This window comes from Balaenoptera borealis (assembly GCF_965194805.1).
Source record: "Balaenoptera borealis genome assembly, chromosome: 17".
Taxonomy (NCBI): domain Eukaryota; kingdom Metazoa; phylum Chordata; class Mammalia; order Artiodactyla; family Balaenopteridae; genus Balaenoptera; species Balaenoptera borealis.
Genome location: NC_138876.1, coordinates 81,216,382 through 81,237,129, shown reverse-complemented (window position 1 = coordinate 81,237,129; position 20,748 = coordinate 81,216,382). Strand labels below are relative to the sequence as shown.

Here is a 20,748-nt window from a genome sequence, read left to right as displayed (position 1 = left end):
TTGCGGAGCATGGGCTCTAGGCACGTGGGCTTCAGTAGTTGTGGCTCGCGGGCTCTAGAGCGCAGGCTCAGTAGTTGTGGCACATGGGCTTAGCTGCTCTGCGGCACGTGGGATCTTCCCGGACCAGGGCTCGAACCCGTGTCCCCTGCATTGGCAGGCGGAATCTTAACCACTGCGCCACCAGCGAAGCCCCAGGGGAAGGCAATTTAAAACTATATCTTCACCTGCCCTGTTACAGTAAAACGGCAGGTGACAAATCTGTGTGGTAGACATCACTATTTATAATATATTAGTAAACCTCAATAAAATTACAGTTATGGTGTGGCAGTAAATGAGTTCTATTAGTCACAGGACTTCTGGTTTTAAAGCTGCAAACATCCATAATGATGTGTATTTAATATAATATCATTTGTCTTCTCAGTTGCTATTCTTTCAAAGTGGAAGTCTGTAACATGAAGTCTTAAAGAAAGGTTTTAAAGTAATTAGTATGTAAACAAAATGCTGATGTAATGCACAGGTAATTGTTCTCAGCCATCCTCTAAGGTAAGTTTGTAATTATTCCCATTTTGCTGAATCTTAAATGGGAAAAGTTACAGAACTTGCTTTAGAGGACGGCTGAGGAAAGTCTGCCTGGGTGCCTGGTGGTCGGGAGGATCCAGGAAACACCGGGGATGGGCTGGTACCCGGTTCGGGAGAGGGGCTCTGGGGTCCCGATGTTGTGAGCTGTGCAGGAGCGGGGCAATCCCTGAACTTCCCTGTGCTCTGATTCTTCTGTCAACTGAGGGTCACCGCAGTCCCTGTAGCTTACAGGGTTTGTAAGGGCTTAAAGGGATAAGCCACGTGAGGAACTTGGAACAGGCTGTCTGCTGGGACAGAGCAGCCTGGAATAGCAGTTGGCCTTTGGCAGGGACAGGAAAGAGAACAGAACAACTCAGGACGTCAGTGTCGAGAAAAGGACAGATAAAGGTGTGTCGTAGGTCAGTACGTGTGATTCCGGCGTGTCATTCCTATTTTAATGAACTATTGCATAGCTACACATATATTAATATAATTGTACAAAAGGGAAAGGAAATAGTCTGTGCTGAACATCTACTATGTACCAGGCAATAAGCCGGGCATTTTATTATCTTATTTGTTTAAATCCTACACATAGTAAAGAAAAGCATTCCACCCCAAAGAGAATACCCTAGGTTAAATTTAGGCTCTTAAATCCTTTGAGTAGCAAGAGTGAAAAACAGTGAAATCTGAATTATTCATTTGTCTAAATTCTTAACTGTTCTTCTTCTCCTAGAAAATAATATCTCTGCATTAATACTGCAGCCTGTATTTTTGAACTCATAATTTCCTTTTCTTATTATGAAATAAATAGTATGTACACAGATACATACAACGTGTATTTGCAGTTGAAAGAATACCCTTGAGGGGCACACCTTGAATTTACCTTCAAACACAGAACGCACTTTGAAGCTTCACCTGCCCCGTAGCAATTGCTGTCTCCTGTCCCCCAGAGACAGCCATTAACTCCAATTGCAGATGAAAAATTACCTAGTTTTTTAAAACGTGATTTTGCTACATGGTTTTTCACTTTGTGGGACAGAATCACACCACACGTATCCCTCAGCACTCTGTCCCACTCAGCACCTGCTCCAAATCCGCCCGCGGTGCCTTTACATCCACACGGATCCGAGGCCCTGCAGGTGGAACCACTCCTGTGCCCTGCGCTGCAGGGGCCGAGGCGGCGGGCAGGCGGTCCCCAGCCTGGAGCCGGGAAGCCGACCTCCTGGCACACGTCCATCTCCATCTCCGGGTGCAGGAGAGCCTCTGGGACTGAGCCTGGCCGCCCGGCGGCTGTACAGGAGGGCACCCCCACCTGCTCACTTACATCTGAGGCATCAGCTTCCTGACATGGTTCTACCAATTCCTCTTCCACTTACAGCTCTGAGGGTCCCTGCGGCCCCACATCCTCACCAGGCCTGGCGTCATCATGTAAAACCACTCCCGGATTTTTCAAGAGAAATCTGTTGTTCTAACTGAGGGATGCACTCGCCACAGCCCAGCATTAATATTTCATTATCGATGTCAGCAAGGATGTTACAGGGTCCGTGGTGAGAAAGCACCGCTGCTGTGCGGCTACGAGGCTCACTTGATTTGTGACTGTCCTTCCTGAACAGGAAACGATGGTACAGACCCAGAGAAAACAACGTGCACTATTGTGAACGAGATCAGGCATCCGAGAACCATCAAAAAATAAACCACCTAAAGAGATGGGGTTTTCTCCGTAAGCAGGTGTGGCTCTTGGAAAACTTCATTTCCTGACACCGTCGACGTGCACCTCGAAAACGGAACCAGCTTTGCTCTGTTGGCATCCTGCCCATAAGCAGAGCGTCAGGACTCACAAAGCTTTGTTAGATCTTGAATCTGCATCGTGCACCACGGCCCCACGACCAGAGATGTGTGCAGTGAACCTTCTAGCTCCGCTCCTTATTTTTGTTTTTTTTTTGGCCATGCCGCTTGGCTTGTGGGATCTTAGTTCCCTGACCAGGGATCGAATCTGCACCCTTGGCAGTGAAAGAGTGGAGTCCTAACCACTGGACCGCCAGGGAATTCTGCTAGCTCCTCTCCTTGATGTAGAATGTGGACAAAAGCCTGGTCTAAGATCAGTGCTCCCGACAAAGAGCCTGGTTGAAATACATGCCACTCAATGATGAAGGGACTGAGTCCTTGTGAAGCTAGAAAGGGTTTTCTAAATCTCTCTTGTCCTCTGTGTACTTAGTAACCGCTGTGTCCTTTTCTTTCTGGCCGCTGGGGATGACTCACAGCTTCCCAGCTGCAAAAGAACTACCATTTGGTCTGAAATGGGGCCAGTTCACGAGCGGAAGGGCGTGACATAAACACGTAAAGTGAACGTTTACGACCACACAACAGTGAGTAGCTATCACCACTTAGAACTGAAGTGAACCACTGACAGAACCATTAAAAAAAGCAGCACAAGCAATACCTTAGAATAAAAAAAACACAAGCACAGTTTCAAAAGCAGTTGAAAATCGTGCAGTGAATTTCAGAAATAGAGAAAATAACATTTTCCATCCTTCAAACTGGTCAAATATCTATCTGGCAAGACTCATTACTTGGACATCTAAGGTGCTATGATTAATGACCTTGAGGGGGTCTCTCCCCTCCCCCGGACAATCCAGGTGACAAACAGTCACGGCAACCACACACTAAGAAGCAAAGCTTACCTCCTGTGGGTGACAAACACGTTGTTCACGTGGCCCAGCCCATTGCAGCCGGGCAGCGGGCAGTGGGGAAGTTCCTGTTTGTTCAGCTTCCAGGAGAGGGGGGCCCCATTGAGAGGGTTCTCCTTCTGTCTCTTGGCGGCCAGGGGACAGCCAGAAGCCGTGCGGTGGGATGTGTATTTACCTGATATGTGACCTTGGCCGTCACACCCGATCACAGGGCATCTGGAGAGACACAGCACGGTCGTTAGCAGCTGGGAGAGACGAGATAAGCCAGGTGAAGCACTGAGGCGAGCGAACGAGAAGGTGGTGGTGAGAGCAGACCACACAGGGGGCAAGTGGGGAAACGACAGCGTCTACCAGATGCCTTCCAGCCAGGGAGACAGCAGTACTGGCAGTAGTGATGGGCCTCAGGCTCCCAGCTAAGCAACTGTCATGCATTATCTCATGAGACCCTCACTGCTCACCTGGTGGGCAGAGACGCTGTTACCCCATTTTAGAGGGGCGGAGAATGACTTCTAGAGCTCAGGGGACTTGCCACCAGTTTAGAAGGAGTGGAGTCAAGTTTGTGGCCACACTTCTCAGCTCCAGAAACAACCAGGGAAGCCCTTTGTTACGGGTTACATTGCCTCCAAACAAAGACCAACGGTCTAACATGTCAACTGGCTCCCCCTCATCACAGAGTCCAAGGCTCAGAGATCGGGAGTTCTGGTTTCCAAATGTCTAAATATTGCACGTTGTCGAGCAAGCCTCTGTACATTTCTGCACCTGTATCTGCATCTGTCACCCAAGACCTGAAGCATATTTCTCAGAGGAGGGAATTCACTTTAGATAAAATTGCGGCTTAAGTTTCAGGGGAGCCCGCAGCCATGGGTGTCACACTAGGGCATGTCCACAAGGCTGCTTTCCTTTAAAGCCGCTGGGAAAGGATGAAGTCCTTCTTTCCTTTGCACCATCAGAGAACCGTGTGAGCACCTCTGGGGAGGGGCAGGTGTTCTGCAGCCCCTGAGCTCTCTGTGCTGCTCCCAGGGCCTCGTGATGAACAAGACACGCAGTTGCCTCCCAACCGGAGTCCCCCCGTTTGTCCCACAAGTGGCCTCTGCCCTGATGCTGCCGCCTCAGCCGTCACACTTACTTGAGTTCAGGGTCTTCTTTTTCTTCCTTCATAGGGGTCACCTTGACACCACCTTTCCTGGCACGAGGGCAGCCGGATAGGCTGAAATACGGACCCGACAAAGAACAAAACAGAAGCATGTGATCTCATGGGCGCGGCTGCCACCGCTCTGATTTCCATCTCAGCCGTGGGGTCAGTCTTACCTTCGGTGGGAGGCATAGTTTCCCGTCACGTGCCCCGAACCGTCACAGCCTGGAGTGGGACACCTGGAAGACACGAGTGCGGAGCTGGGGCCGCGTGGAAGTGGCTAGGGGGTCACGGCACATCACACAGAGCCAAGCAGTCAAACAGGATGAGCTGATTTGTGGGACTCTTCTTGCTTGTACAGAACTGGCTTTTGGCTAAGAATCCTTTTTTTTAAAATAAATTTATTTATTTTTAATTTATTTATTTTTGGCTGTGTTGGGTCTTTGTTGCACGCAGGGGCTTTCTCTAGTTGTGGCGAGCGGGGTCTACTCTTTGTTGCGGTGCGTGGGCTTCTCATTGCGGTGGCACGGGCTCTAGGCACACGAGCTTCAGTAGTTGTGGCACGTGGGCTCAGTAGTTGTGGCTCGTGGGCTCAGTAGTTGTGCCTTGCGGGCTCTAGAGCGCAAGCTCAGCAGTTGTGGCGCACGGGCTTAGTTGCCCCGCGGCATGTGGGATCTTCCCGGACCAGGGCTCGAACCCGTGTCCCCTGCACTGGCAGGTGGATTCTTAATCACTGCGCCATCAGCGAAGCCCTAAGAATCCATTTTTAAAGGAAATGTTAAGATGTGTTAACTACTGTCCAATGTTTGGAAGACACTGTATTCATTGGTATCCTGCATTCTTTTTTTCCTTCTTTTTAAACCTTATTTTTTTAATTGAAGTGTAGTTGATTTCCAATGTTGTGTTAGTTTCAGGTGTATAGCAGAGTGATTCAGTTTTATATATATATATATATATATATTTATGTATATACATATATATATATATACACATATATATATATATATATATATATATATATATACATAAAATTTTTCAGATTCTTTTCCCTTATGGGTTATTACAAGTATTGAGTATAGTTCCCTGTGCTACACAATAGGTCCCTGTTGTTAAACCTTATTTTGGAAGGAATGTGAAATTCGACCCACAACTTACTGCTGGGCTTCTGTCTACATCATGCAAAGTTCTTATCTTTTGCTTAAGAAGAAAGAGTTTCCAAATTGTTTCTGTGTGTAATTAATTTCCTTTGATTTGCTCCACCACCATGATAATCCCTTACATTCAGATGGACGACGGTGGTGGATGGGACAGCCAGAGACCTGGTGGATTAATGCAACTGCCAAAGAACCTAGGACATTTGCACCTGATCTCTCTGCCTCATGGTCCACCTTAAAAGGTCTTGTGGGAACTCTACCAATAACTCTGACTGACAATCAACCATTAAATTTGGAGTCAGGGGAGTGAAGGCGGAAGGAGATTCCAATTCTACTTAGAATGCTAATTAGGAGCAGGGTTTAAAATACACTTGAATGCAAAAATATACAGAGATTCTCACTCTTTTGTTGCCTTAAAAAATGCCAGATACTAATAAAAACGCAGAGGTGGGCTTCCCTGGTGGCACAGTGGTTAAGAGTCTGCCTGCCAATGCAGGGGACACGGGTTCGATCCCTGGTCTGGGAAGATCCCACGTGCCACGGGGCAACTAAGCCTGTGTGCCACAACTACTGGGCCTGCGCTCTAGAGCCCACGAGCCACAACTACTGAGCCCGCATGCCACAACTACTGAAGCCCGCGTGCCTAGAGCCCGTGCTCTGCAAAGAGAGGCCACAGCAATGAGAAGCCCACACACCGCAACGAAGAGTAGCCCCCGCTCGCCGCAACTAGAGAAAGCCCATGCGCAGCAACAAAGACCCAACTCAGCCAAAAGTATAAATAAAATAAATAAATAAATAAATTTATTAAAAAAAAAAAAAACGCAGAGGCTGTCATAAAATGTTTGTTTTCCTGAAAGTTCTTGTAGACAAGGTCATTGTTATTATTTCACTTGTATGCCCACCCGGGTTCAGATTTCTACTAAAACAAGAGTTTGAGAAAGATAATAATCCAAAGAAGAATGTGAACACTATTCCTTTTCTTAAACTCTAACCCACTGAACTTTCACAGAAATTCTTTCATATACAACCTTGAGGCGGAACATAGGGAGTGAATGCTTTTCTTGAAGGAAATATGAAATCTGCATACATCTCTTCGAGCTAACCAGAGAACCGTGCAATGATTCTCTAATCAAACATTTAGAGATTTAATATGTACTCTATACTGTAGGAAAGGCTCAGATGCTATTAATATTTTTAGTAAAACAGTGGTTTACTAGCATATTGCAATTCTGGAAAAGTCTATGCCAAAAAAACCTTGTTTTGAAATTCTCCCTGAATATCCAAACAAGAGGTCAATGAAATGTCCCCTTTTCTTTTTGTACAGAAAAACCCACAAAGATGTTACTTATTAGGTGGCTGTATAAAGCAGGTAAGTACTGAACATTGTTATAGAACCACTCAATCTACATGTTTTCAATGTATTCTCCACATTTTTTTCTAGAAATAACGTTTAGAGAAAATACTTAGGAGAACTGATAGCTATTTTTAAGATACGGCAATATAGAAGTTCAGAGCAATTGAGTAAGACTGAGTGAGTATGCCTAGCTCTTCTCTCCTTTCAGTCGGCTAATAAGTCTCCACTTCACATCCTTACATTTCAATCTAGAAAAACAGTAGCCAATAAAATGATTTCTAGAATCTACACTGACACAATCAATTGTACACTCACTTTGTATATTTTAGAGTTGTTTTTACTATTCATGGTACTAAAATTCTGAATTTTTATACCTGTTTAATATCACATCTTGTTTCATAAACTTTTTTTGGGATAATTTTTAGATAAATTTTAAACAAGTTAGAAAATGGAAATACTAACAAAATATTAAGAAGATATATTCTCTGAAATTTTACCTGTAATTTAGACACCAAGTGTTAATTCTATTTACACAAATATTATTTTATCACTAGACTTAGTAACACTGATTTTTCCTAAAATATTATGTGCAAATGCATTTTGTTAATTTTGCTTAATGTTATTCTTCATCTTTTCTAAATGTATGCCTTATTATATTTTTAAAGGGTAAAAAGTGGATTATAACTTTTTATTAGTCTACATGTATTATAACAACATATGAAAATAACAAGTGAGAAGTTTGGGATAAAAGAAGATAATAGTAGGAAAAATAAAATCAGTCAACAAAAGTCAATATACGTGTGACTTTGAGATCCTGTAGACAAGGTGAAAATGAGCCAGAATTGTATGTCGCCCCCAAAAGTGAAAGGCTGTTGTATGATTCAAAATGCCCACAAGGTAAAGTACTGTGCAGTTTTCCTAAAGTCAGAAGATGAAAATGCTGGCCGTACCCTCCTAGGTCTGATTAGTATACACGTTCTGAAAGTAACAGAGAAAAGGTGTCGTAGGTGTTCAACATCATTGCTTTTAAAAACATCGTAAAATACAAGCCCTCCAAGGCCAGCTCATTAACTAAACTAAATTACAGTGATTTGGTTTCAGTTGTTTGAGTTTTTGGTGAGAGAGCGCGTGGTCGTAATTTACTTAGGTGCCGTCTGCCCCTGGTTAGGGCCACCCTGGCCGGACACTTACTTGAGTTCCTGAGAGTTGGCCGCCATGAGGGATTTCAGAGTCTTATCTGCCAAAGGACATCCAGAAACACTGAAGAGGGAGGAGAAAGCAAAAACAGAGACACACGCGCTGACACGCGCAGGCCCGACTCGGGGGCAGCCTGAGCTGGTGAACACATTCAATCCACCGACGGGGTTTGGGAAAATGTCTGAACCCGGCTTCGCTGCTCTAGCCAGACCGGGCTTTGGGCACCTTGACTACTTGTCACAGACTCTGGTTTGCTATTTACCAAACCAGGGGCTTTAGCCCAGCGAGACCCCCGGCTCCAGTGATGACTGACCCAGAGGACCCTCCCTCTGCATCCCGAGGGATGGTGCTCAGAGGTTAAGGTCCTGCCCAGAGGGAGAGCGAATCACATGGGTGACACAGGTGGGAGGAAGGGCCGAGCACAGCCTCCGCCCTGCCGTCCCTCCAACCCTTTACTGAAGCCTCCCGCAGCGTAAAAGGTCAGCTGGGGTCACTGCTGTCCTACCTGGGCTTCACTTGAGTCCTAAAGCTAGACAGGACCCGAGCCCGACATGAGCTCTACCTTCTGGGTTGTAGCGTGGATCATAGGATCAGAAAACCGTTTTTGACCAGAGAAGTACACTTTCTTTACAATATAAGCAAAAAGACTGAAGACTTAGCTTTATTTCTGAAAAAAGAAACGAAGCAAAACCCCAACTAACTCAGTCTCCAACTCCCGATCGAGATAATATCTTTCTAGAGGGGGTGAGGGTGAGTCCTTAAGGAGGACAGATGAGGAACGCCTAAGCGAGAAGGTGGGGAGCTACCTGCGATGAGACGCATAGTTGCCCGTGACGTGGCCACTCCCGTCGCATCCTGGCGTTGGGCAGCTGGGTCAATAAAAACATAGAATCAGGGTCAGGTGCGTTCACGGATGCACTTGCTCTGTCTGACTGGGTATGAGGTAGCTTCTCTTTTCAAGACCGGTTAACACATATGGGACGTGCAGAAGCTAATGAACTAAAGATGCAGATTATATAAGGACCAGCAGATGAGACAAGAGGAAACTGGCATGATCCTGAGTTATTCGTTTCCAGCACCACATCAGCTCTCTGATTCAGATGATGTAGAACAGTGATGCAACAGTCAGTGGTGTTCTATTTCTTTGAAAATATGAGTTATAAAATATGAATATTAAAAACCTATGCTTTATCATGATAGCCGCTCTAAGGTACCAATTATATCATAGATGTCAGAAAGGAATTTTTGTGACTTTTTTTAAAGAAAAAGGTAACAGAGTAACTTCATAAACATGTTAGAAAACACCTGAAAAGGAAGATCTTTGAAAATACTACATATGGCTGAAATGTAAACTGACATTTTAGACGGGACAGTTGCTGATAGTACAGAAATAGTTACGAAGTTTAGTTAATAAAGCTTGTGATCAGTTTCATCCAAAGTTTTGAACCCAGCAAAGACAATCAGGAATTAACCACCTAAGCAGTGGGCTCTCCGGGCTGTCTGCCCAAGACCGGAGTCCGTCCCGGGCACTTCATTTATCTCAGGAGCTGGTCACATTCTGTGCATCTTATGTGTGTTTTAAAAATAGTGAAAGTGGATAGTTATCCTGAGCAGTTTTGCTGCCAGAGTTAACAGATTCCTTGGTTTCTCAGCCATTTATTTCCCTCTGACGCTGCTTGAAAGTTGCTGGTGTGAGGTAAGCGGATTGACCCCAGCCCACTCGGTGGTCTTTGTGTCGGTGCCACTAATCAGGGGAAACATCAGCTACGTCACTCGTGCTTTCTGATGTTTTCGGCACCCTGCCTAACGTGAAGGCTCACCCACGTGTGGGATGCAGAGTCTGCCTCTTTAAAGGGGCATCTGGGGATAGACTGATGACGTCCAAGATTTCTGAAATGTCACCTTCTCAGTATTTTTTTCCCTGTGAGTTACTTTGCAATCATTCTCAGGTACTCTAAAGAAACCGTAAGAGTTAGAGCCTCTTCATCTCTCAGAGAGATGCGCGATTTCCAGAGCTTGATCCGACCTGAGCCAGCCAGCTCTTTGCCCACCACTTTCCTAGATGGAACATCAGGAAGGAAAATGCGGAAGCTACAAATATATGTAAACGAGTAAAGAAAAAAAAGAACAACGACTAACATCTGAGCTGAGTTATCTTGCAAGTGCCATTCACCCGCTAAACAGAGAAACAATCTTTTCTGATAATTACACAGCTGGAATATTCAGAGCGTGAGAGATGGGTTACAGTGCCCTGGGAATTCCTACTTTGGAAATACATCGCCACCTGGTGTGCCAAAATAGCTTTGCATATATTTTATTCTACTTTAAATTTCTATTTTTAAATTATTCCTATTAATACCGCCAGGAGAGGCAAAGTGCCAATGATTTTTTAAACCAGACAGTCATAAATTACTTAAGAAGTATAATGATAAAGTGTGCATTTAAATAGTGGCTATTTTGTTTCAGCTTTGTGGTATAAAGAGGTCAAGGAATAAAGCCAAGATTGAAGGGGGCGATGTAGTGGGAAAAGATCCTGTTTTGGATCTTGACGGCTGGCTTAATTTACAGATCTTCAATGAGAAATCTTGTACAATAACATGTGCAGATCCCAGTTGGGTGATATATTCTGGGAAGATTTGCAAATGAAAGTATCACAACTTAGAGAAAGGAAACTAGCTAGTTCCCTCAGTAAGTGGCGCTCAAACTCTAAGCAAATTCATGTTGATCAATGACATCAAAAAGTCCTATTTTAGCCAAACAGTTTCTGGTAAGCAATTAAGGTGCATTTATCTGTTAGAAACATAAAACAAAGCATAATAAGGACAGGGTGAAACTGTAAAGCAGTGAGACGTTTACAGAACCAGTGTGTGACCCAGGTGTGTAGAAGTACGTGGTACCCACCCAAGCGCTCCCCTGTGCTGAAATGAGTGGAAAACCACGAGGCCTCTAGAGAGTCAATTTCCTAGGAATTCATGATTATATTCCAAAAATTGTTCACCATCTTTTTGAAGCCCTTTCTCTTTGCACCAATGAGAAGGGCCCATTACAAAATAATCACACTTCATTTTTCTGTCCAAAATGGTGATGCAGGTTAATTATCAGTTTTTTACATTTCATTTAGCTTGGAACGACTCTGGAAATTTCCAAAATCTACCTTCAAAGGATGAGCATTGGCCCTTTTGGAAGATATCTGAGATAATAGGCAGAAACAACATCCGGACAAAGATTTTAGAAACTTGACTAGCAGGCCCGTGGCAGCCTTGACACGGCTGCCCCAGGTCACCTCCCAGAGGGCGCAGTGCTTGGTGACGTGCAGCTCTGCTACGTGGGCCCCACCTCATCAGGAAGTGTTGACCTCCTAAGAGAACATCGTGCTGAGGCAGCAATGTCTGCCCACGAAATCCTTAAGGAATGCAGCATATCTGTTTATTGAAAAATCACTCGACCATAAAAAGAAACGAAATTGAGTTATCTGTAGTGAGGTGGATGGACCTAGAGTCTGTCATACAGAGTGAAGTAAGTCAGAAAGAGAAAAACAAATACCGTATGCTAACACACATATATGGAACCTAAAAAAAAAGAGGTTCTGAAGAACCTAGGGGCAGGACAGGAATAAAGACACAGATGTAGAGAATGGACTTGAGGACACGGGGAGGGGGAAGGGTAACCTGGGACGAAGTGAGAGAGTGGCATGGACATATATACGCTACCAAACGTAAAATAGATAGCTGGTGGGAAGCAGCCGCATAGCACAGGGAGATCAGCTCGGTGCTTTGTGACCACCTAGAGGGGTGGGATAGGGAGGGTGGGAGAGAGGCGTAAGAGGGAGGGGATATGGGGAGATATGTATACATGTAGCTGATTCGCTTTGTTATACAGCAGAAACTAACACAGCATTGTAAAGCAATTACACTCCAATAAAGATGTTAAAAAAAAAAAATCACTCGAGTGTGGACAGGACAGACTGATGCTGGACCGGGGTCTTCTGATCGACAGCTTCTGTGTGCAGGGCCTGTGCAGCGTCTGAGGTGTGTCCCTGTCACTGGGGAAACGAGTGGCAGTGCAGTGGTACCAGGGACCCACGCGGGGACGTGGAAGCAGCAACCTCAGTGGCAGGAACAGCCTGCCCTCCTGGGAAAGGGGGCGGGCGCAGCGGGGCTGGGAAGGGGGACCACAGCAGCCGGGACGGCCTCTCGGGTGGGTGACACGTGGGGGAAGAGCTGAGGGAGGGGAGGGCGGCCCCGCAGAGATCGGTGGGCGGAACATCCTGCTCAGGAGAGGGTGCTTAATCTAGTTTAGTAGAAAAAGGTAAACGTACTTTTATGCTGGGGGATTCAGAAGAGAGGGTACAGATGCCAGGGCCTAAGTGCAAGGGTACCTCTTTGCTAGAAACTCTCATTAACTGGCAGCTTTAAATGTACTTGGGTAAGAATATACATGAATGTTTAATCACTTTCCTACGGAAAAGCTTTTCCTGCATGTCACTCACTCACTCCCGGCGACCACCCCGCCGGGACTACGCTATCTGCTGAGGCTATAAATGCCCCAAAGCCACGGTTCCCGCCTTGCCTTTGCCTGAAAGCCCTCCCTCTCCCTGTCCCCCTCCCTCCCTCAATGTCCACCCTGATGTCTCCACGTCCCCCGCACAGTGGTGACCGGCAGATGAGGAGGAAGGCGGCCAGGACGGCCTGTGTCCTGGCGACGGCCCAGGTGAACTCACACCCGTAAGCAAGCTGTGCGAGCCACACTCTAAACTCCAACAGCCCCCGGTCAGAGATCCTCGGGGTGAAGAAGGAATAAGGGTGTGCGAGCTGGGCTCAGGCCACAGTCCGAGTTTATGTCCCTGCGTCATTTGGTGGCACGTCCCTCGCACCCAGCTCTGTCCCCTGCCCCCCGTTCCCGCCACGCGTCCCCCCGCTGGCTGGCCTCCCTTATTCCTGAGACCCACTCTCCTGGGGTTTGTCCTGCCTTTTCTGCTTTAACCTCTTTGAACTTGCTGTGGCATCTGAAACCATCAAAGGCCCGGGTGGGAGTTTTCTGAGCTCTCAGCTCCCATGACCATCACTTTCCTCTTCCTCCTCCTCCTCCTTCTCCTCGGCCCCAGGTCTTTATTCTTTGTGGGCTTCTTTTTCCCTGTCAGGTCCCAGCAGGATGTGTGCCCTCGAATTCTGGGACGGGCACTCTGTCTCCTTCCTTTTATACATCTTCCCTGGAGGCCCCATCTCCCAGGCCACACCTCACGATCTCACGTCTGCATCTCTAGTCAACATTTCAGATGATCTTCCTGACCCCAGACGGTCCCCACGCACACCCGGCCTCTGAAGAATTCTGCACACTGCTCTTCCTAGGATACCCCAGCCCTAGTGCACTTTTCTGCTCAAACACCCTGTGGCTTGTTCACATGAAACCTGGCCATCTTCTCAGGGCCCTCGTCCTGCTCTCTCTCTCTCTCTCTCCAGGTCACCTGGTCCTGGGGCTCAGCTTGGGGCCTCCTGCTCCGGACGACCGGGCCTGTCTCAGAACCCACTGCAGCTTGACTAGTACTTCCTGCCCTGTCCTTCCAACTTCTGAGTCACAGAACCCCTTGAGAATGTGACGAAAACCATGAACCCCCTTCCCAAATAACACTCTGCAGTAAGTTTTGTGAGTCTGTAGACTCCCTGAAGCCCTGACTTGGCTCCTCTGAGGTCAGTGGGTGTTAGATTAAGATCTTCTGATCAGAACATAAACATTTCTAATTGTTGTACATGTTTTGTTTTTCAGTCGATTAGACTTTTAATTCTCTTAGCCTGAGATCATGTCAGGTACATTTTTTTCATAATCCTCTTAGTTCTGAGCATAGGTCTAGGTATATACAGAACATTTAACTACCAACTGGTTGAAACTGCCCTAAAACATTTGCAAAGTCAGCTCCATAAGCCAAGGCGTTATTTACTACTCAAGGTTTTAAATTGGCGTCTCCGTTCTAGAACCACAGAGTAAACCATTCCAGATGACTTACGTGATTAGTTCTTTCTTGAGATCTCTTGCGTGGAGCTTGGGTTTAGGGCTTGGTATGGAGGCCTCTCCAGGGAACTTCTTTTCCTCTAAATTTTCTAGAGAGCTCACTGGGTCTTTCTGAAAAAAAAAAAAAAATACAGAAGCACACAAGGCATTAGGAAACTCTGGAAAGACAACTGTATTTGAAGTCATTGGGGTCAAATTTGAGTTTTGGCTTAAAGACTTAGATGACATCCCTCATCGGATTTGTACACAAAATAAATAAGATAATGAGTATAAGGGTAGATCTGGACCTGCTATGGACATTTATGCTTGGTGAAGAATGAGAAATTATAACTCATGGGCACACCTTTAGAAAGTTTGCATTTTGGCAAACATAACTACAGAGGTATTTCTTGAGCTATGTAAATAAGTTAATATTTTAATATATTTCAAGTTTTACAGTGTAGCAAACATTTCCTAGAGAACATAGGAAGAGTTCTTTATGAACACAGCAGTCATTGGTAAAACAAAAGAAACACTGCAAAAAATGAATCACACAAATTTTTAAACAGAGAAGGAAGAAGTAAATTTAGGTTAGTAGAATGTCCTTTCTGATAAGCAAATAATTAAGATTTAAATTGTTTGTTTAAATATGTAATCACTGAGTCCACAATATCTAGGCAACATTTAGTTTGATTTTTCTGGATAATTGCTTTTAGTCTCACATCACTTCCTGTTTTTCTTAAATTACCTCTTTTGCTAAGTTGTGGTATTTTATAATGGTTTTACTCATTGGATGGAATTTCTTGTTGGATTATCACTAATTTTCATGGCCTTATTTTAAGCTTAGTACTGATCCTGATTTCATAAGGAAATCTCATTGATCCCTTCAAATCATTTATTTACCATCTGATATAGTATCTTACAGAAAACTAATGATGGTTTTATTCAGTCACATAATTAGCTTACTTGTATCATTAAGTTTATATCCAGTAAATATAATACATTCTGGATTTAACATTAAAATCAGATAAACTAATATAAAAAAACTGTCTCCTAAATCTCAAAAGTATTGATCCATTTAAGGTGAGAAAACAATTTTGAGTTATTCAAGGTAAATCTCATTTAAATCAAATGAATATGAAATTGCAAGGGCAAATACAATTTTAATAATCCTGAGTCTACACCCAAAATCAATGGAAAAACAAAATCCCTGGATTTTCCCAACCAAAGAAAAATTCTAAGCCTTCATCTCAGTCATAAAGGCAAATGCAATTTCTTTCATTAATTACTTGGATAACAGTTCAATCAATTATTTTACATAGGACCACACAGTGGTAAATACGTTTACACTACCTCAAGTAACATTATCTTCAGACCAAATTAATAAAACCTGGTTTGGTCTAATTTCTTCTTCTTATTTTTAATACTGAGTATTCTATTTTATATTATTGATTAATGTTTGAAAATAGTAGCAGATAATAATACACCACTGAAAAATAAAGAGAAATAGGTGTTTGATGATAGTTGTCTACTAAGGTAGAAGAGAAGGGCTATTTTAATGCTGCTTCCGTGGAATCTATAGAAAAGAAGTGAATTAGGCTTATCCTTTTCACGTTTCACAGTGTAAATGCCTAAAGCAAAGCATTAGCACTACCTTCCATTTCATTTGGAGCTACCTGGATTCAGCCCGGGTGGTGTTTTCCACTATAATTTACAAACGTCTTGGCCTTTTGAAAGTAGATACAAGTGATAAATCCAATTTTGTCTCAGTGTGGAACAGCTTTTGTTTTTCTGTTCAGATGCTGAATTTTTCACAAAAATGGCATAAAGTGAAAAAGAGCTATTTTATTATTTTCTTTGTGATGAACAAGAGCAAAGTATCTCTAAGGAGGCGTGTACATTTACAGATGAACACATAAAGGTCATTAGCTGTTGTTTGTTGAATCTGCACATTATGGAAGACAAGGGAATAAGGGATTTTGAAAGAAATGGTCAACTATGAAAGTTTAACTTATTTGACTCAAACGCATTCAAAATTCATGCTTGCAGCATATATGGTATTTAATTTAGCACAGTAGTATGTGGTGATGATTCAACAGGATAATTTTATTGGATATGACCTTTGAAATATTTTGTAACTTCTTTTAAAAACTATGGACTCTTGGGTATGAGATTGCATTATGAAATAATTGTCTTTTTCCCTTTTTTTTTCTCAGCATTCTACCTCTAGAAGCTTGCAGAGAGCACAGGTATTAAAATACAGGTGACCATCACTATAAGAATGCTTAATTTTGTTACAGAAGCATTTTATATTGGATAAACTCCTAAATAGCACACCATAAAAATATGTCAACATCATTTGTCAGAATTTTTTCAACATTTAAAGTATCATTTTGAAAATAATAAATTTATATTGGGGAGACATAAAGAGAAAATGTGGCATACATACATGTGTGTGTTTAGAGAGTATATGGGTGCAATGAAATTCCTTTAATGTACAGATAGAAGTTTATATAGATTTCAGTAAAGACCAGAACATAATGGGAACATGAATAACAGATAATAGCATCTGGCACTTTTAACATTTGAAGCCCTGAAATCTTTGGAGAACTGACAGTTGAATGAAACTGACAGCCCTAGTTATTTCTCAGCATTTTCCTTTCGAGATAGTTTGAGTTTTTTCCAGATTCAGGATTTTTTATTTAGAGGGCATCTGGACAGGCTATTTCACTGAGAGAGACAGACAATATTTTCTGAAAATTACCACCAAAATTAAGCAACTGTTGTGCATATGAACTAGATAACAATGAATTGGAAATAATCGCCCTGTTTCTGGTCGTGGGTACGGGTGTGAGTCTCGTGTGGGACGTGCGGGGCTGAGGAGGTGGGAACAGCCCACGTTCACAGAGCACCGCCGGGGCCCCGAGCAGCGTCTCTGCAGCTCACGGGAACGACAGCCAGGACCATCCGTCCCTGGTTTGTGTGGTCACGTGGGGTCACGTCCTGTAACCGGGCTCAGGGGCTCTGGTCCTGGCATCCTGAGAAGCACCAAAACCACTGTGGTCTCCAGCACACACCTGGCCAAGTACCACTGCTTCATTGTTTTTTTTCTTTCCTTCCTGCTTTTTCTCAATATTTCCTAGCTGTCTCCATTTTCATGTGTACTTTTTTCTTTTCCTTTTCTCCCTCTCCCTTTTCTTCATCTTAGGGAAGCCCAGGCCCATTACTTATTTTCTATATGACCAAAGAACAACAACTTTACCCCGGCAAGCCTCAATTTTCTCCTCTAGAAACTTTGATAATAATCCTGCTTTTCAGAATTGTTAGGATAATGAGACGCTGTTTATAAAGATCTTTAATCTTTATTCTTACTCAACGTGGCCTCCCTCTGCTACCTTCCCAACGAGGACATTGAATACAATCTACTTTTTCAAAATAATAACTATCGAGTATCACATTTTTCATTTAGGGATTCAGAACAAAATGTGAAAAATACTCTCTATTGGTAAATTACCTTGGCACGGACGAAGGCACAAAGAACAAGGGTGAGAAAAACTGCCCCAGGAGTTACAGGGGTTCAGAAGCACCTTTGTGTGTGTCCCTGCGGGGACAGCGCCCCAGCAATGAACCACCCACGTTCAGACCGTGACAATAGGCATTAGGCTTAAACCATATTTTGTCAACTCAAACCTAGTGCAAGCACTTGGACTCCAAGAACTCAGTAGATGTCTCCAAAGTCCTCTTTGTTGCTCTCAGTAACATTGAATTTCCGCTTAGCTTGTCAATTCCAGACGTCAGAGTACTTAGGTTGCCATTTGTAGCACTGAGTCTACACTATGAGACCCGAAGGAGGTAAGCCATTCTGGAAGGAGCAGAAATCTAATCTAAACAGATCATCTTCCCCATGATTTTGCTGGCACGTTGAGCACTGTCACAGGTCCGTAAGCCTTAGACAGGAGCGTACTCCAGCTGAATCCATAAAGCCGCCCAGATGAATCCACACGTTTTGATAAAGAGAGAATATTTGTCATGAGACTGAATTTTCTGGCGATCTGAGGGATCAGAAGTACATACAAGGAGGTCCCTGAGGTGCTCACTAGACCCCCAAGCGGCAGGAGTGTCCCAGAATACCAGGGGTACCCTGTAGACATCGCTGCACAAACTTATAACCGAAGTCAAATGACACAAGCACCCTGAAGGGGAACAAGAACCCACTATGCTCCGTTACTGGTCGGAACTGGACCGGACGCCTGACTCTGTGTGAACAGAAAGGAGATTGCTCGTCATCGGTGACCTCGGCCTGTGTACAGCGGGCTCGCAGGGGTGAGGACAGAAAGTCTAAGCCCCCTGCACACAGCACCGAGACTCCCCAACATGGGGGGCTTTCCTTCCAGCAGGATCACCCAAGAACAGGGACGCCGTTATGCTTATCCGGAAGGGACCGTCCTCCGTGCCACGTGCCTTTGACTGGACCTCCACCTCCAGGCCTTGTAACTGGGATTAGGTTCCCCTGTGGGGAGTGGAATAGGCCCGGTTGGCAATCGGGGGGTCTCGTGGACCGGGGGGCGTCCCCCGTCTCAGGAGCTGATGTGCACGGACTGGACCGAATCAACAAACTTGCTCTCAGCCCACTCCCCCGCCTCCTGACTTCCATCTCAGACCTGCGTGCCGAGCGATCGCTAAGGCGAATACCGGCAGATTTCTGGATTGTATGATGACGTACAGGTGTAGGTGTAACTTCTGTGACTTTGCGCAGCTGCAGCAGCCGGGGATGTGGAGGAGGGCAGAGATGCACACTCACCGGTTCACAGTCACCACCTGCGGCGAAGCAGCTTCTTACATGCTGCAGGGTCAGTTCTATATTTATTAGGGTCAAATGTATATGATTTAAGAAACGGTTCTTCTAGAACAGTGTTATGATAGATTAACTAAGACCATCCCTAAATACTTGGGTGAATTTTTTTAATAAATTTATTTATTTTTGGCTGCACTGGGTCTTCGTTGCTGCACGCGGGCTTTCTCTAGTTGCGGCGAGCGGGGGCTACTCTTCGTTGTGGTGCACGGGCTTCTCATTGCGGTGGCTTCTCTTGTTGCGGAGCATGGGCTCTAGGCGCGCGGGCTTCAGTAGTTGTGGCACGTGGGCTCAGTAGTTGTGGCTCGTGGGCTCTAGAGCGCAGGCTCAGTAGTTGTGGCGCACGGGCTTAGTTGCTCCGCGGCATGTGGGATCTTCTGGACCAGGGCTCGAACCCATGTCCCTTGCACTGGCAGGTGGATCCTTAACCACTGCACCACCAGGGAGGTTCTTGGGTGAATTTTTAAAAGCCAAGCAGAATGACAATGACTATACCCTGTATGGCAGACTCCAACCTGAAGCTGCTGCTGTGGTCAGTCCCCCCACCCTCCCCGTGATGGTGTGGCCAGTGGTGACGCAGAGCCTGCCTTGGGTCCTGGGGGCTCCTCCGGCCCTCCCGTCTACTCTGCCTGCCTGCTTAGCTACTCGCTGCTCTGTGAGCTTGGTTACAGGTCGGTCCTCCTACCAGACTGAGCACACGTGTGGAGGAAGCATGTGCCAGGTGGCGCTGCATCCTCAGGACCGATCTTACTGCCTGGACGTGGGGATCACAGTGGAAGTGTGCGGAGGGAGGATGGGCGGGAGGGAAGGAAAGAAGGGGAACAGGAAACAACCCAATCTTGTCATCACTGCCATTGACGTTGACTCATGCCCTGAGATGTTAAAATCACACAAGGAACTATACTCAGTATTATACAATAACCTATAAGGGAAAAGAATCTGAAAAAGAATCCATATACACACACACACACATATGTATAACTGAATCGCTGTGCTGTACCTGAAACTTACATGATATTGTAAATCAACTATACTTCAATAAAAAATAAAGCACATGCTAAATCAAATTAGTCCTCCACCAAAGTCTCTGAGCTTCATGCAACTGAAAAAGGTGGTGATGCACACTTTCAAATGTCTATTTCAGTTCCTTAAACACGTCAGCTGGCAAGTGCCAACCACTTCCCTGACAAACAGAATCACCTACAGTAAAGCTGGGGTCACATCTGCAACGTCACTGAGTCTAAACGTGGAGGGTGTGGCCATGAGCTCTTCTGAATGACACTGAGTCAAGGCTAATCAGACCCAGCCAGGGGGCTCCAACTGTGAGATGTGGGCTGATGAATTCCTGCACGGCCACAATGTCTGGCTTCCAGGGGTGAAGCCACCTCCAAGGATAACCCAGCCCACAACTCTGGAGTCGCCATGGCTGAGACATCCCACGTCCACGACCAGTCTCCAGACCACGCCTCTGCACACAGGGATGCCAACACCATCCCTCCACGAAACCACGGAAGGGGATCTGACGAGATGCGTCCTTGCCCCCGATTCGTTCTCGTGTTCCGGCATCCGGTGCAGAGCACACGGAGGCTGGCGGCTTGGTGTCGAGTGGCACCCTGCTCCTCACAGGCTGCCGTGTCCGAGGGAGAGATGACATCACCTCTCACACAGCGCACACTACTCAGCCGTAATGGGGGTACAACGCACTCTAATGACATATTGTTTTAGGCAAGGGATGGGAAACGTTGGATTCATTTATAAATTCCTGCTGAAATTTAAAACCATCGTTTTACCAAAATCGAAAACAAGGTACAGAATTACGTATTATCTAC

The 20,748-nt window shown here is 45.1% G+C and overlaps 1 protein-coding gene and 1 long non-coding RNA gene across 14 annotated transcripts in view; one reads left to right on the top strand and one right to left on the bottom strand.

The window, feature by feature from the left end:
* ST18 (ST18 C2H2C-type zinc finger transcription factor) overlaps positions 1–20,748 on the bottom strand; it is a 372,885-nt gene that overhangs the window by 12,599 nt on the left and 339,538 nt on the right. For all 13 annotated transcript variants that reach the window (XM_082362994.1, XM_082362995.1, XM_082362997.1 and 10 more), the window contains 6 exons: positions 14,084–14,199; positions 8,889–8,951; positions 8,077–8,145; positions 4,554–4,616; positions 4,372–4,452; positions 3,240–3,461 (listed from right to left, as the gene is read on the bottom strand). In XM_082362994.1, coding sequence (XP_082219120.1) covers positions 3,240–3,461; positions 4,372–4,452; positions 4,554–4,616; positions 8,077–8,145; positions 8,889–8,951; positions 14,084–14,199 — 614 coding nt within the window. The remainder of the gene's footprint in view (positions 1–3,239; positions 3,462–4,371; positions 4,453–4,553; positions 4,617–8,076; positions 8,146–8,888; positions 8,952–14,083; positions 14,200–20,748) is intronic.
* LOC309614531 overlaps positions 1–20,748 on the top strand; it is a 267,051-nt gene that overhangs the window by 235,643 nt on the left and 10,660 nt on the right. The gene's annotated exons all lie outside the window — the stretch shown is intronic.